Source organism: Sander lucioperca, chromosome 19 (genome assembly GCF_008315115.2).
Source record: "Sander lucioperca isolate FBNREF2018 chromosome 19, SLUC_FBN_1.2, whole genome shotgun sequence".
Taxonomy (NCBI): Eukaryota; Metazoa; Chordata; class Actinopteri; order Perciformes; family Percidae; genus Sander; species Sander lucioperca.
Window position 1 is genome coordinate 29,682,855 of NC_050191.1, and position 14,652 is coordinate 29,697,506.

The window sequence follows — 14,652 nt, forward strand, 5'->3', positions numbered from 1 at the left end:
TTTAAGGTCCAGATGTTGAGGTACTTGTACTTTACTTGAGTCTTTTCTTTTCCTGCCACTTTCTACTTCTACTCCGCTACATTTCAGAGAGAAATATTGTACTTTTTACTCCACTACATTCATCTGTTACAGCTTTAGTTACTAGTTACTTTACACATTAAGATTACTGCACACAAAACACATGTAGTTTATAACATCTGATGTTTTATTCTAAAGTAAACTAGCAACAATATAACGGACTACAAGTCCAGCTGAGATGATTAGACCATTAAACACACAACTGGTTGGATCCTTTACACTTTCTACAATGGGAGGATTCTTCTTTACTTTTAATACTTTAACTACATTTTCCTGATGATACTCACATACTTTTACTTAAGTGACATTTCCAATGCAGAACTTTAACTTGTAACAGTAACAGGGATTTGTCTTGTAACCCGTCTGTGTTGTTGTTGTTGTCGGAGGAGGAAGAAGAGACGGCTGCGGGGTAGACGGGGGAGGATTATTTTCAGCGGTGAAAGGTTAAACAGAGAGGCTCGACAGACTAAATTAACTGGATTATCTGTCATTCTCGTCTGCAATGCCGGGGAGAACAACCCTCAGACTCATTTCACCTGTAGACAGGTTTTGCTCCCTTGACAAAAAGACATAAATTACTCATTTTAAACGGGCCAAAGTGAAGTACTGTTTGGAATTTAAAAAAGGGACTACGTGTAGCATGATCAGCCCTCGAGCCACATATTAAGACTAAGTTGTCCTAGCACATCCATTTGAATACTAAATCATTTCACCCGTTTTATTAAACTGCCTGCAACCCTAGATACATATTCCTGCATATCATTTCCTTTTTCATTTCCGTTTTTGTCAGATCCCTTTGGCAATATCAGCTGTGGAGTATTTAATCAAATGTCAAAGTTATGTACTTTCAGCTTTGAGGCTGTTTTAAAAATACTTACTTAAATATAATATAATGATAACTGAAGCCGGATTTCCTGTGTCCCTGAGAGGTTTTCTGCTTTGTTAGATAAAACAGCTGAGAGGGAGAGAGGAGAGATTGGCAGGCAGGCAGAGCCAAATGTGAAGTGTTATCACTGAGAACCATGACCGTGACGCACCATTAAATACCACAAAAGTCCTACAAAGTACCGGAAAATGCAAGGACCAGTAAGTATAATAACTGTTCTGCAAACTGAACCACAAAGAACTGTGACAAAGCACAAAAAACAGAGGTGTAACTAAGACTTTACGAACAATGATGTGAGGACATTTTGTAAAGCGCTGTGGAGTGAGGTTTGGCCACAACACAGTTGCATTCTGGGACAGGAGACGTTCTGGGTTGTTTGCATTTCCTTAAACCAATCACAATCGTCTTGGGCGGCGCTAAGCTCCGGACGCAGCAGCGGTGGCTCTGCAGAATAGTCTCGAGAAGTAACTTATTTTGGTGGGACATTTGCACCCAGCAAAAGAAAACTCCACGTATACTGTGATATTAAATGAAGATAACTGTTGACACAATACAGTAACGTGAGCTATTTAAATTAGCTGATACATGGTTACACCTCATTATCTCTTACCAGTATATCTCCGTGTGTACTTCGTCCACAGCAATCCCACCAATCAGTCCCAAAATGTCCCAGTTAGAGAGGAGACGACCTGAACATATTCTTTATAAATCGTGACAATCATTCCCCGAAGGAACCAAGCAGGCCGGCCTTGTTGCACGACCCAAATTTTCTTCAAAACTTGACATTTTCAGCTTGTAGCTCACTAGCTCAAGTTTGATGTTGTTTTCCGAAGAGAATGGAGTTTGAGAACGGCAACACACAGAGAGAGGAACGGGTGGGACGGGATCTCATGCAATTATCAAGAAAATATACTTCAGTTGATCCAGACGACTAGTGGCACAACCACCCACAGCTAGTTCTGCTAATCCTATAAATACAACTGCTACTGCAACTAATCCTACTACTACTACTACTGAATGCTTGCTCTTGGGGGAATCACTGGAATTGTTGGGTCTTTGTAAATTATAGAGTGTGGTCTAGACCTACTCTATCTGTAAAGTGTCTTGAGATAACTCCTGTTATGATTTGATACTATAAATAAAATTGAATTGAATTGAATATTTCTACTACTACTAGAAGTGCTGCTGCTGTTCCTGTTCAACCCATGAGGGAGTAAAACAAACAACAGATTTGGACAGTCAACCAGCCACCGGATTAGAGATTAAAAGCATTTTCTAATCTTCTTTTGCTATGGCCAAACTTGGTGATGTCTGAGCTTCAGCTGACCTAGTGTACAATAAGTTAATGCCTGCAAGTTTCCCCCCCAACAAGTCGCTTGTTGGTGTTCATCCTCACTTCACAGAGTCTCAGGGTACCAAACAACAAAACCCCCCAAAACACCAGCGATAAAGTGTGTATTTTCTCTGTGGGAAACAACATGGGAGGCAGCCCGTGAAGAGAGTAAATCCTAAATCTTATTTCTGCTGCAAATCCTCAACGAGACTCACTGGCCCCTCAAACCCTCCTCCATATTTCATCCTCCTCCTCCTCTGGGAATCAGTGCGAGTGTTGATATGTGGTGTGAGAATAGTTCATTCTGTCAAAGAGCTACCTGGGTTATGTTAGGGCTGTGCAATTAATCCAATTTTGATTCGGCTCCTAAGAAAACACAAAAACAATGTAATCGAGAAAAACTATTCTTTTTTGCACATTACATTTTGCAACTAAACTCTCATTTTGTCTTGTGTTCTGAATGACACTCTCGCCCCTTCTGAAGGCTAAACTCACTCGTCCAACATTTAATTATATTTTTTTACGTTGTCCTTATGAGCACATCGGTGTTTTCCCCTGGCTTTGTGGTGCGTGTATTTGACGAGGGGTTTAGCCGTCCTTCCTCAAGAAAATGTTAAGCTTTAGCAACATTTTGTGTCTCTTTGTGGGTTTCTGCGTTTCTTTGTAGTCGTGTTGTGTCTCTTTTTGGTCATTTCTCTTTTCTTTAAGTCTTGTTTTGTGTCTCTGTGGTGATTTGGCGTCTCTTTGTCGTCGGTTTGTGTCCCCTTGTGGCAGTTGTGCGTCTCTTTTTCACATCATTTTGTAGCATTATTATCACCGTATCGGTGTCTAAAACATTGGAAAATCTAGAGCAGATAATAAATAAATAACACCCAAAACGGCTCGGGTGCTGCACCCAAAACCTTATAATGGCGGGGAAAACTCTGCACATCACCCTGAACCAATTGGGATGATTAAGTTGGAAAAGATAGCTTTTAAACTGCAAGAGAATGAGATGGAATATGCTGAAACACGGGCTCCTGTGGAAGCATTCGTAATCCAAGGCTGTGCAATTAATCACATTTTGCTGACAGTTTTTCAGTAAAAGTTGGAAAAGAAAGAAATGTGACTGCACATACAATACAGTATCATCAACATATACGAACAAAACCACATTTATAAACTGCTAGATATTACGACAATGTACACGTGTGTAAATAATATTCATCAAAATTTTCCCCGTACCTTTAGTTCCTCTCTCTGATCTAAAATGATGAATCCTAAAACACAACAATACATATTTTGCACATACTATAAGAGCCAGATTTATCTTCGGAAAGGTTCCGTGTCTTTCTTTAACAAACATCATTTTGTCTGACTCTTCCTCTGGGACTTGAAGCGTGCGATGGCATAAGCTTTTGGCTTTATGAGATTTGTAACAAAAGCATGAAAGTACGGTCGACAGAGGATTTAAGTATTCATTTATTCCTCTGAGCCAGACTCTGCAATGTCACAGTATGTGTGTGGAGACAGCGTCCGCAGCAAATTATAACAGGATCATAAACATTATCTTTATATAAAGCCTTTTTAAAATGACTAGTGCGGGCGCCCGGATGGCTCAGTTGGTAGAGCGTGCGCCCATATATAGAGGTTTACTCCTCGACGCAGCGGGCCCAGGTTGGACTCCGACCTGCGGCCCTTTGCTGCGTGTCATTCCCCCTCTCTCTCTCTCCCCTTTCATGCCTTCAGCTGTCCTATAAAAATAAAGGCCTAAAATGCCCAAAAAATAATCTTTAAAAATGACTAGTGCAGTGCTCCCGTTGAGGGCTCATGACTGTTAGGAATGGGCTGATTGCTTGGTTCCCAGTATGTTGTCCCCTTTATTTTCCGTACGCAAGACAAACACACACACACACACACACACACACACACACACACACACACACACACACACACACCTCTCGTGGCCCACCATGACACCTGACACCGGCGGTGTATTGTAACTGAGTACATTTACTCCAGTACTGTACTTAAGTCCAAATGTTGAGGTACTTGTACTTTACTTGAGTCTTTTCTTTTCATGGCACTTTCTACTTCTACTCCGCTACATTTCAGAGAGAAATATTGTACTTTTTACTCCACTACATTCATCTGACAACTTTAGTTACTAGTTACTTTACACATTAAGATTTCTTATCCTTTACTCTTTCTACAATGGGAGGATTCTTCTTGACTTTTAATACTTTAACTACATTTTCCTGATGATACTTAGACACTTTTATTTAAGTAGCATTTTCAATGCAGGACTTTAACTTGTAACAGGGTATTGTGACAGTGTGGTATTTTACTTAAGTAAAGGATCTGAATCCTTCCACCACTGTCTTATTCCCAGCAGGCCGAGGACGTGACGCGACACTCAGCGTTGACAGCTCCTGTAAACGGAACTGCTTGCATCCTCTCCTCAGCACCAGTCTGACAGTCCATACTGGTCTGGGTGGTCCTTACACAATAAGCACATTACCCTGAAGCAATTGGAATAATTAAGTTGGAAAAGATAGCTGTTAAAAAACTGAAAAATGGATGAAAATTTGAATTTTGTATGTCGGGTGCACGAATAATAAGGCTTTGGTTTTGCAACTGTAATTTGGTTACGTGTCGTTTGATTTGATATCATGTGTGTAATGTATGTATGCGGTTTATGTATGATTAAAATGTTTTAAACAAAAGCACCCAATTACCCTGGAGGTACATATGTGTTCACACTAAAGGTGATTCAACTCTTGTTCCTTGTTGACTTTATATTTTGTTGTAGTTTCAAGTCTCATGTCACTGCTTTTGCCGCTTTTAACATTGTGGTTTTTGTTTTTTTTCTAAGTGTCTGTGTGTGTGTGTGTGTGTGTGTGTGTTGGTTTTACTATATTCGTGGGTTCCAAAAACCGGGGAATACAGTATACTTGTGGGGTCCCGACAGCTTTGTGGGCCCAAAATGCTGGACCCCACAAGGTTAAAGGTCTGTTTGAGGGTTAAGACTTGGTTTTAGGATTAGGGTTAGAATTAGGTTATGGTTAGGGTGAGGGTAAGGGTTAAGGTTAGGCATTTAGTGGTGATGGTTAAGGTTAGGGTAAGGGGCTAGGGAATGCATTATGTCAATGACGGGTCCCCACAAAGATAGTGAAACAAACGTGTGTGTGTGTGTGTGTGTGTGTGTGTGTGTGTGTGTGTGTGTGTGTGTGTGTCTGTGCGCGTCTGTGTGTGTGTATGTGTTGGTCGGTGCGTGTGTGTTTGTGTGTGTGTGTGTCTGTGTGTGTGTGTGTGTGTTAGGGCTGGGCGTTATGACCTAAAAATAAAATCCCAGATTTTTTCCAAAAAAATCCAATTTAAGATTTAAATCGATTTTTTTCTCCCCCTACTTAAAATCAATCTGCAGATGACAAAGAAATTGTTCAAAACAAGTTTTAACTTTGTGTTTTGACTCACACACACACGGGGCATGTATACCATTATGATTATTCATGCCAATTTTGTGGAAATATAAATTGGTTTGAGTGTTTTCCCTTTTTTTTGGATGGGTGGGGCTATATATTCAACAACAAACAAACGGATGCGTGAGATAAAGCTGTTTTCACACATACACGTAATTCAGTTCTCGTTCCTCGCTAAAAGTTCAAATCATTTTAACGTTATTGTGCAACCTTGCCCCTATTTTCTCCATATTATGGAGCTAAATCAGGGCCAAATGTTTTGTTAATTTGAAAAAAATATATATAGTTGAAAAACTTAAGCTTGAAATTGAAAATTTAAGTTTTGGTCTAAAACTTGAAAAATAAAACCAAGTATTCAAAGTAAATATAAGTGTACCAATTTTTCTTTCAGTTTGAATAAAATATAGATTAAATTCTGGAATTATTTTTGAATAAATTATTAATTTTCATTTTTCACTTTTATATTTGTTTTCAGTTCCACATTTCATGTTTTCAGATTCAAAACTTATTTTTTTTACGGCTTCAAATCTTTTTTTTCAGTTTCAGACTTTTGGCCCCGATTTTGCGTCGGGGGCGTGGCTTCAACTCAGAGGGGCGTGGAATTATGAGTGACAGCCTAACAAAGAAGGCAGAATACTCTCCTCAGTCATGTTGCCTTCAGGAAATTGTGTTACTGCGAGAACTATGACTGAATGCTTTCTATCCACCATATACATGTGATTTTTACTAAAAAAAAAAAAAAAAAAAAAATAAGTTTTGAATCTGAAAACATGAAATGTGGAACTGAAAACAAATATAAAAGTGAAAAATTAAAATTTATAATTTATTCAAAATAATTCCAGAATTTAATCTAAATTTTATTCAAACTGAAAGAAAAAAATGGTACACTTATTTTTAGTTTGAATACTTGGTTTTATTTTTCAAGTTTTAGACCAAAACTTAAATTTTCAATTTCAAGCTTTAGTTTTTCAACTATATATATATTTTTTCAAATTAACAAAACATTTGGCCCTGATTTAGCTCCATATATTTTCACCTGTTGCTGAGTAACGTACATTAACATCCCATGGTCTCTTGAATGTAGCATACCTGTAGCTAGCTCCTAGTAGTAACTAGCGGTAGAAACAAACGTCGAAGAGGAGCTCCGTGCTACAGAGCGGCGATTGCTAATTGTTTAAGCCGCTACAGACCTCCATCACAGCTCGGTCGTATCAGCGGCATTTAGTAGATGTGTTGAGCCGCAAAAGAGTTCCTCAACACCGCCTCTGGTGCCCCGCATGGTGGTCCTTCAGGTCAGCGGTAGCTGGTGGTTCAGTTATCCGAGAATAGGTGACTCTCAGCTGGGGACAGAGCACCACGAGCTGCCGGTCATTTCGGCGGAGATTACGGATAAGTAAGTAATGAAACTACTAGTTAAGAAAATAATTAATGTTAGTCCCTGTCGCTGCCATGTTGTTTGTGTATCTCTATGGCAAACGCGCGGGGGGAGGGCTGAGCCCGTTCGGAGCTACGGGAGCCCAGAGGGGAGCGTCGGCGGATGTTAAGGTGGATCGATTTTCATTTAAACAAATCGACGTTAACTACACATTCGAGTTAATCGATAAAATCGATTTATCGCCCAGCCCTAGTGTGTGTGTGCGTGCGTGTGTGTGTGCGTGTGTGTGTGTGTGTGTGTGTGTGTGTGTGTGTGTGTGTGTGTGTGTGTGTGCGCGTGTGTGTGTGTGTGTGTGTGTGTGTATGTATGTGTGTGTGTGTGTGTGTGTGTGTGTGTGTGTGTGTGTGTTGGTCGGTGTGTCTGTGCATGTGTGCATGTGCATGTGTGTTTGTGTGTGTGTGTGTGTGTGTGTGTGTGTGTTTGTCGGTGTGTCTGTGTGCGTGTATAGTGTTGGTCGCGTGTGTGTGTGTGTGTTGGTCGGTGTGTGTGTGCGTGCGTGCGTGTGTGCGTGCGTGCGTGCGTGCGCGCATGTTGAACAAACTGGTGGCTGGTTGACAGATGCCCCCAGAAAGCCACTAACAAGATGACGCCAGCGCTGCGAGGGCCGCGGGGTAAAGACGGATTATGTCTGAGCAGTAGATAAACAGATTATTCCAGAAACGGTGCCTACTTTTTTAACCTCGTCACTCTTGCCACACTAACAGCTCCCACTGTCCCGCGATTCCCCCTGGGAGAAGAGGAGCGCCTGCCTCCTCCGTCCGATGCACATCCTGCAGACTTCGTTAGGAGTGTTTCAGCTGGAGCGCAGGGCCCTAAATGATCCGCCGTCTCCATGACAACTCGCCCTACGAACACGACTGCACCCATGAGCTCCACCTGAGCTAGAGGACGCCGCCAGCCCCCCACCCCCCCCCCCCCTTCCCGACTCCCCTTCGCCCTGCTGGATTTACTTTTTTATATATCTTTGGGAACTTTTCTCCCACGATGCTGTGGGAATTTGGTCTTGTGCTGCTGTTCGTCCTCACACCACAAGCCGCTAGAATTAAAGGTAAGCCTCGTTTTTATTCAGCAAAAGCCACAATCCTTTGAGCCTTGACACTTTTAATCCTTTACAACTTAAAAAAAAAAGGAGTCACGTGTCATCACACTTTTCATTCTTTGAAAAAACAAATCAAATTCTCAGTGAGATACAAGGATTTTAAGACTATCTGTGCACGTACTAAACTTGGTCACAATGCAAAGCAAAGCCTATTACCATTGCTTAAGTACTTGGCTGTGAAATCACTGAGGTGTTGGATTCTGTCACCGCTTCACCCGAGGACACAAAAAAGCTATTTAAATGCATGATAAAACAGCAAGAAGTTGAGTAAATCCTCTTTTTCTTTGTCTCGTTCTGAACACAGCCAGAGTAAAATCTGTATTTATGACTGGGCCAGGAAAAATATGCAAACATGTCCACAATGCGAATGAAAATGGAGAATGGATAATATCACAGTTTAGTAGATTTATTGCCAGCTCGGTGACAGCTTGACAATTTGAGGAGCTATAAACATGACAGACAAGAGAGAGAGGTTATCACTTTCCTGTATCACAAAACCGGAATCGTCTCGGCTAAATATTCTAAATAAAACAAAGCATTCTGCCTGTGACGTTCACCTCCACTTCAGAAAAGTTACTAGCCTACTAGCCAGTCAGAAGCAGAGTATGAGGGCCCTGACAGTAGCTAGGTAAGGACAACTAGCCAGTCAGAAGCAGAGTATGAGGGCGTGCCCTGACCGTAGCTAGGTAAGGACTACTAGCCAGTCAGAAGCAGAGTATGAGGGCGTGTCCTGACCGTAGCTAGGTAAGGACTACTAGCCAGTCAGAAGCAGAGTATGAGGGCGTGCCCTGACAGTACCTAGGTAAGGACTACTAGCCAGTCAGAAGCAGAGTATGAGGGCGTGCCCTGACAGTACCTAGGTAAGGACTACTAGCCAGTCAGAAGCAGAGTATGAGGGCGTGTCCTGACAGTACCTAGGTAAGGACTACTAGCCAGTCAGAAGCAGAGTATGAGGGCGTGCCCTGACAGTACCTAGGTAAGGACTACTAGCCAGTCAGAAGCAGAGTATGAGGGCGTGCCATGCTAGCAGCTAGGCGAGCATTATAACGTGTGTTCCAAAGTGACCACGTTTGTCTCTGAAGTAAAGGCTGGACTACAATAGAGCTGTTTGGAGCAGTTTGTGAACAGTGTTTTCTGTTGGAGATGGTAAGTCCCTTTGGGGTGAATCGTCTCGGCTAAATATTCTAAATAAAACAAAGCATTCTGCCTGTGACGTTCACCTCCACTTCAGAAAAGTTCCTACATATATTATAAAAGCATCGATAAGCGTGGTGTATTACAACACCCACTTTGGCTAATGCTGTCCTAGCGCCTGTATAGTTTTAAAAAACCACACAGGATGCTGTTGTTTGATGTATGCATTTATTCCAAGCACCCTTCAGGTACAGCGAGTGCTTTTATTTTTAGTACGAGTGGGCATAAGGAGGGAGAGCGAACCCCAAACCCTGGCAGGCAGATATATAATGTGTAATGCTAAACTCCACTTTGCTCATGGCCACAAATAACAGAAAAACTGAGACATAGTGAAGGGCACAAACTGTTTATTATTAACAGATCTGTATTGAAAAAGACTTACATTTGAATGGAATTAATCTATCAGGATGCATTGATGTGTTGTTAAATGTAAAAAGTGAGTTTAAACCATATGGGAATTTACTGCTGCTGGGGGTCTCTCGATCGAAACCATGGAGGTAAACAGGGACTTTTAATAACGACGTGAAGTTGCGTGGGATCATGGGCGATGCTGTCTTCATTGTTAACCTATTGCTGATAAAAATGTTATTCATGTCATGTCGTTTTAATGAAATAGCGGCACTGTTTCCCACATTATTACTTGGATTCTGTATGTGTTGGTAGCTGACCGCAAGCGAGCTAACATTAGCCAGCAGCTAAAACCACAATAATATCACAACATATTTCACGTGACAGTGTCCATAAAACGTCCCAAATTAACGGAAAATGGCCATCAATTTCAATCAATGCTCATATTATGCTCATTTTCAGGTTCATAATTGTATTTAGAGGTTATATCAGAATAGGTTTACATGGTTTAATTTTCAAAAAACACCATATTTTTGTTGTACTGCACATTGCTGCAGCTCCTCTTTTCACCCTGTGTGTTGAGCTCTCTGTTTTAGCTACAGAGTGAGACCTCTCACTTCTGTTCCATCTTTGTTGGGAGTCACACATGCTCAGTAGCTAGGTAAGGACTACTAGCCAGTCAGAAGCAGAGTATGAGGGCGTGTCCTGACCGTAGCTCGGTAAGGACTACTAGCCAGTCAGAAGCAGAGTATGAGGGCGTGCCCTGACAGTAGCTAGGTAAGGACTACTAGCCAGTCAGAAGCAGAGTATGAGGGCGTACCCTGACAGTAGCTAGGTAAGGACTACTAGCCAGTCAGAAGCAGAGTATGAGGGCGTGTCCTGACAATACCTAGGTAAGGACTACTAGCCAGTCAGAAGCAGAGTATGAGGGCGTGTCCTGACAGTACCTAGGTAAGGACTACTAGCCAGTCAGAAGCAGAGTATGAGGGCGTGCCCTGACAGTACCTAGGTAAGGACTACTAGCCAGTCAGAAGCAGAGTATGAGGGCGTGCCCTGACAATACCTAGGTAAGGACTACTAGCCAGTCAGAAGCAGAGTATGAGGGCGTGTCCTGACAGTACCTAGGTAAGGACTACTAGCCAGTCAGAAGCAGAGTATGAGGGCGTGCCCTGACAGTACCTAGGTAAGGACTACTAGCCAGTCAGAAGCAGAGTATGAGGGCGTGCCATGCTAGCAGCTAGGTGAGAATTATAACGTGTGTTCCAAAGTGACAACGTTTGTCTCTGAAGTAAAGGCTGGACTACAATAGAGCGGTTTGGAGCAGTTTGTGAACAGTGTTTTCTGTTGGAGATGGTAAGTCCCTTTGGGGGGTCTTTGGGATTTTTCACTTTGTAAACCTATAACATGCACAAAAAAGATATATAACACAATCAAGTAAAGGGAAAAAGCCAAAAAGCATAATATGAGCACTTTAAAATGACGTTAGATTCAGGCGGATGCTGAACGTTGGTCTCTAGTGATTAGTTAGGAAAAATCAAATCCCCCGCTCCCACGGAAACCGTTCTGATAGCAGGCGGAGAAAAACAGAAAGTCCTCGCACTGGAGAAGCTGAAACAAGCAAATGTTTTGGCATTTTGCTTGAAAAAAATCAATAAGTCAACTAATCGTTTCAGCTTTGCATACAAATGCACCAGGCCTGTTTTGATCAGAAGTCAGTCATACGGTAGGTTTCCACACAGCGAAACACCAAGCAAATTTCGGCCAGCGAAATATTGCCTCGGGGGGCGTAGTCGCAAAAACAACACGCCAGACCGCAACAGAACACCGGCTGCTAGGCAGCTAGCAGAGAGGGTTGAAGCTAGGTAGCATAGGTAGCTAGCAGGTAGTTTGCTAGCAAGCTGTCGTTGCTATTGTAGCTTGTGAAATCCGTGTTGATACAAGCGTCAATGTTCGCTAACAAAACATGTAATCAAATAAATGCACAAGTAGCCTAGCTGCCTGGCTAGGCTTACAATGAAATCCAATGTCCGAACATGCTAGTGATTAGCCTGTCAGCTAGCTGAAAAGTTTGAGTGTTTAAACTAACATACAGTGGTCTATTTAGTGGTGTATGTGCCCTGACTAAGTTTGTGTGTCATATAAATCACAATTTGTGTTGATACAAGTACCAATGTTCGTGTAGAAACATTTTAATCACGTACAAATGTTCATGATACAGCTCTGATAACCTCCGCCATCTTGGTCAGACTCCCGCCTCCAAACTCTCGCCAAATCAGGGCGATTTTCGCTGTGTGGAAACCTACCGTTAGTCGGTTTGTGGAAGACTTAGGTGTGCGTATTTGGCGGGGGGTTAAGGGGTCTTTCCTCAAAAAAATGTTACGTTTTTCAACATTAAAAACGCAATTTCCTCAACTACATTTTTTTATTCAGAGTCTCTTTGTAGTTGTGTCTCTTTTTAGTCATTTTTGTTTCCTTTGGGGTTGTTTTTGGTCTCTCTGTAGTCGGTTTGTGGCCCTTTTGTAGTAGTTTTGCGTCTCTTTCACATCATTTTGTAGAATTTTTATCTTCATATCTGTGTCTAAAACGGGTGGGAATCACCCGAGGCCTCACGATACGATATCGTCACGATACTTATGTCACAATATGATATTATTGCGATTTTAAAGTGATTGTTTGGAGTAATTTCACCCTAGGCTGATTTGCACCTTGACCTCGAGCGAAACTAGCCCCCATAAGCTTTTTTCCCCTTGTTATAACGTTGGTCGAGTTAGCGTAGCATTAGAAAGTTTGTAACTACACCAGAAGTATATTTAAATAACACTTGCCTGATGGATACTCCTCTTGGCTGCTACCGTGCTATTGGCGCTATCGCGCAGTACTTACATACTACTACTACTACATACTTCTGGTGTAGTTACAAACTTTCTAATGCCTCGTTTTATAAGTACAGAAACTATTTGTACTACTGTAGAAGTTTGGTATCATTCCAGGCATTAATAGTGGGGTAATTTACGAGATAAAAACATGGATCCATTAGCGCCTGCACTAAGCTAACCAGCTGATAACGCTAACTCGACCAACGTTATAACAAGGGGAAAAAGCTTATGGGGGCTAGTTTCGCTCGAGGTCAAGGTGCAAATCAGCCTAGGGTGAAATTACTCCAAACTATCACTATAAACATATTGCAATTACCTTTTTTCCAACTTCAAATCGTTCCCAATTTCAAATGATTTCCCTAAAACGAAACTTTGTCAACATCTGTTTTATCTAAAATGATAAACTTCTCTGTTTGTTCGTCTCACTTTCATTTGATTGCTGCTTGATTGTCAAGTAGAAAAACTGACCAACACGTATATAATAAAGTTTTTTTTGGATTGCTTAAGCACTATTTTGAAAGCAGGGACCGTTTTTTCAAAACACTACACACAATTAGCACAACCCCAAACCCAATCAGCAGAATGGCGGGGGAAATCCTGCGTATGATTGGTTGCTGGTTACTGAGGAAGTGTTGCCACACTGTCTTTCTAGGTCTGACTAAACATATGTGTTAATTGTTTGAAATGTTTTCACAGGTTGAAGCTGTTTATTAAATGTAACATTTACACATCACACAGGGCTGTACCAGCTGGATGGTCTACTTAATGTATTTAAAATGTAATTTTGACTTCTCTTATCTGCCTTCTGCAAATATATACTTCTGTTTGCTTAGGCTGCTTGTAGTACCAGACGGACGGGGTTTACAGTAATAATTTCTGTTGCGAGTGACAGAAAAGGACAATAATCCAGTCTTAACTGTTTCCAAATGTTTTCTAAATCTTGTGACATTACTGTCAGGGTTTGGCCCGTGGCCACAAAAAGTTGCTCTGTGGCCACCAAGATTTAACAGGTATATCTCTCTCTCTCTCTCTCTCTCTCTCTCTCTGTCTCTCTCTCTCTCTGTCTCTCTCTCTCTCTCTCTCTCTCTCCAGAATGTAACCGGAGGACTGGTGCTATTAGGAACTAAAGATGGTCCGATACCATTTTTTTGTTTCCCCGATACCTTTTCCGATACCTGAACTTGCGTATCGGACGATACCGAGTACTCATCCAATACCAGTGTCATATATTTTATTATGCAGCTGTATACTACTCTCCCTGTATGGATGTGATATAATTTGCTATCATTGATTTTAAACTCTTTGTGAAACATGAACAGACACAAACGATGAACGCCACAGAACTTTATTTATTATCCAGTTAACGGAAAAAGAACATCAATAAACTACTTTAAAGTAGATTTTCTTCTGGGCTTAATAACAGGGTATCGGTGCATAAACTCCAGTACTTTCCGATACTGATACCAGCGTTTTAGGCAGTATTGGAGGCTTTTCTGATACTGGTATCGCTATGGGAACATCTCTACTTGTTAGCAGATATGTTGACTGTTGGTTTGTGTCTTTGTAGATGATAAGAAAAATATAGAATATCACCAGAGTTATCCTTTTAATATTGGCCTTGTGGACTTCCATACTATCCTGGTTTTTTGTTTTTTAAATCTTTATTAAAAGTATTTTTATGTGTTTACAGAAAAAAACACACAAAGAACACTGTGTGGGGCACTCCAGTTAGTTTAACATCATCCCTCGTATTAAATGTCCACAGACATTCACAGTGGAAAAGCGTCCATATCTTCTGACATAAAGAGAGTCCATTTCTCCCATTTTCTGAGGACGATTGCTCTTCAAGGTCTTAAAGAAAAGTTATCCTTTCCATGGTAGAGATCTCCTTGATTATGTCCATCCACTGTTCAGGGCTCGGAGGCTCAGGGTTGTACCAATT

The 14,652-nt window shown here is 41.4% G+C and overlaps 2 protein-coding genes across 2 annotated transcripts in view; both read left to right on the forward strand.

Moving 5' to 3' along the window:
• LOC116045413 overlaps window positions 1-14,652 on the forward strand; it is a 977,204-nt gene that overhangs the window by 113,104 nt on the left and 849,448 nt on the right. The window lies entirely within an intron of this gene.
• LOC116045390 (interphotoreceptor matrix proteoglycan 1) overlaps window positions 1-14,652 on the forward strand; it is a 94,563-nt gene that overhangs the window by 9,888 nt on the left and 70,023 nt on the right. Inside the window, exon 2 of the mRNA XM_035995067.1 lies at window positions 7,898-8,241. Within this exon, the coding sequence (XP_035850960.1) occupies window positions 8,178-8,241 (64 nt within the window). The 5' untranslated portion in view covers window positions 7,898-8,177. The remainder of the gene's footprint in view (window positions 1-7,897; window positions 8,242-14,652) is intronic.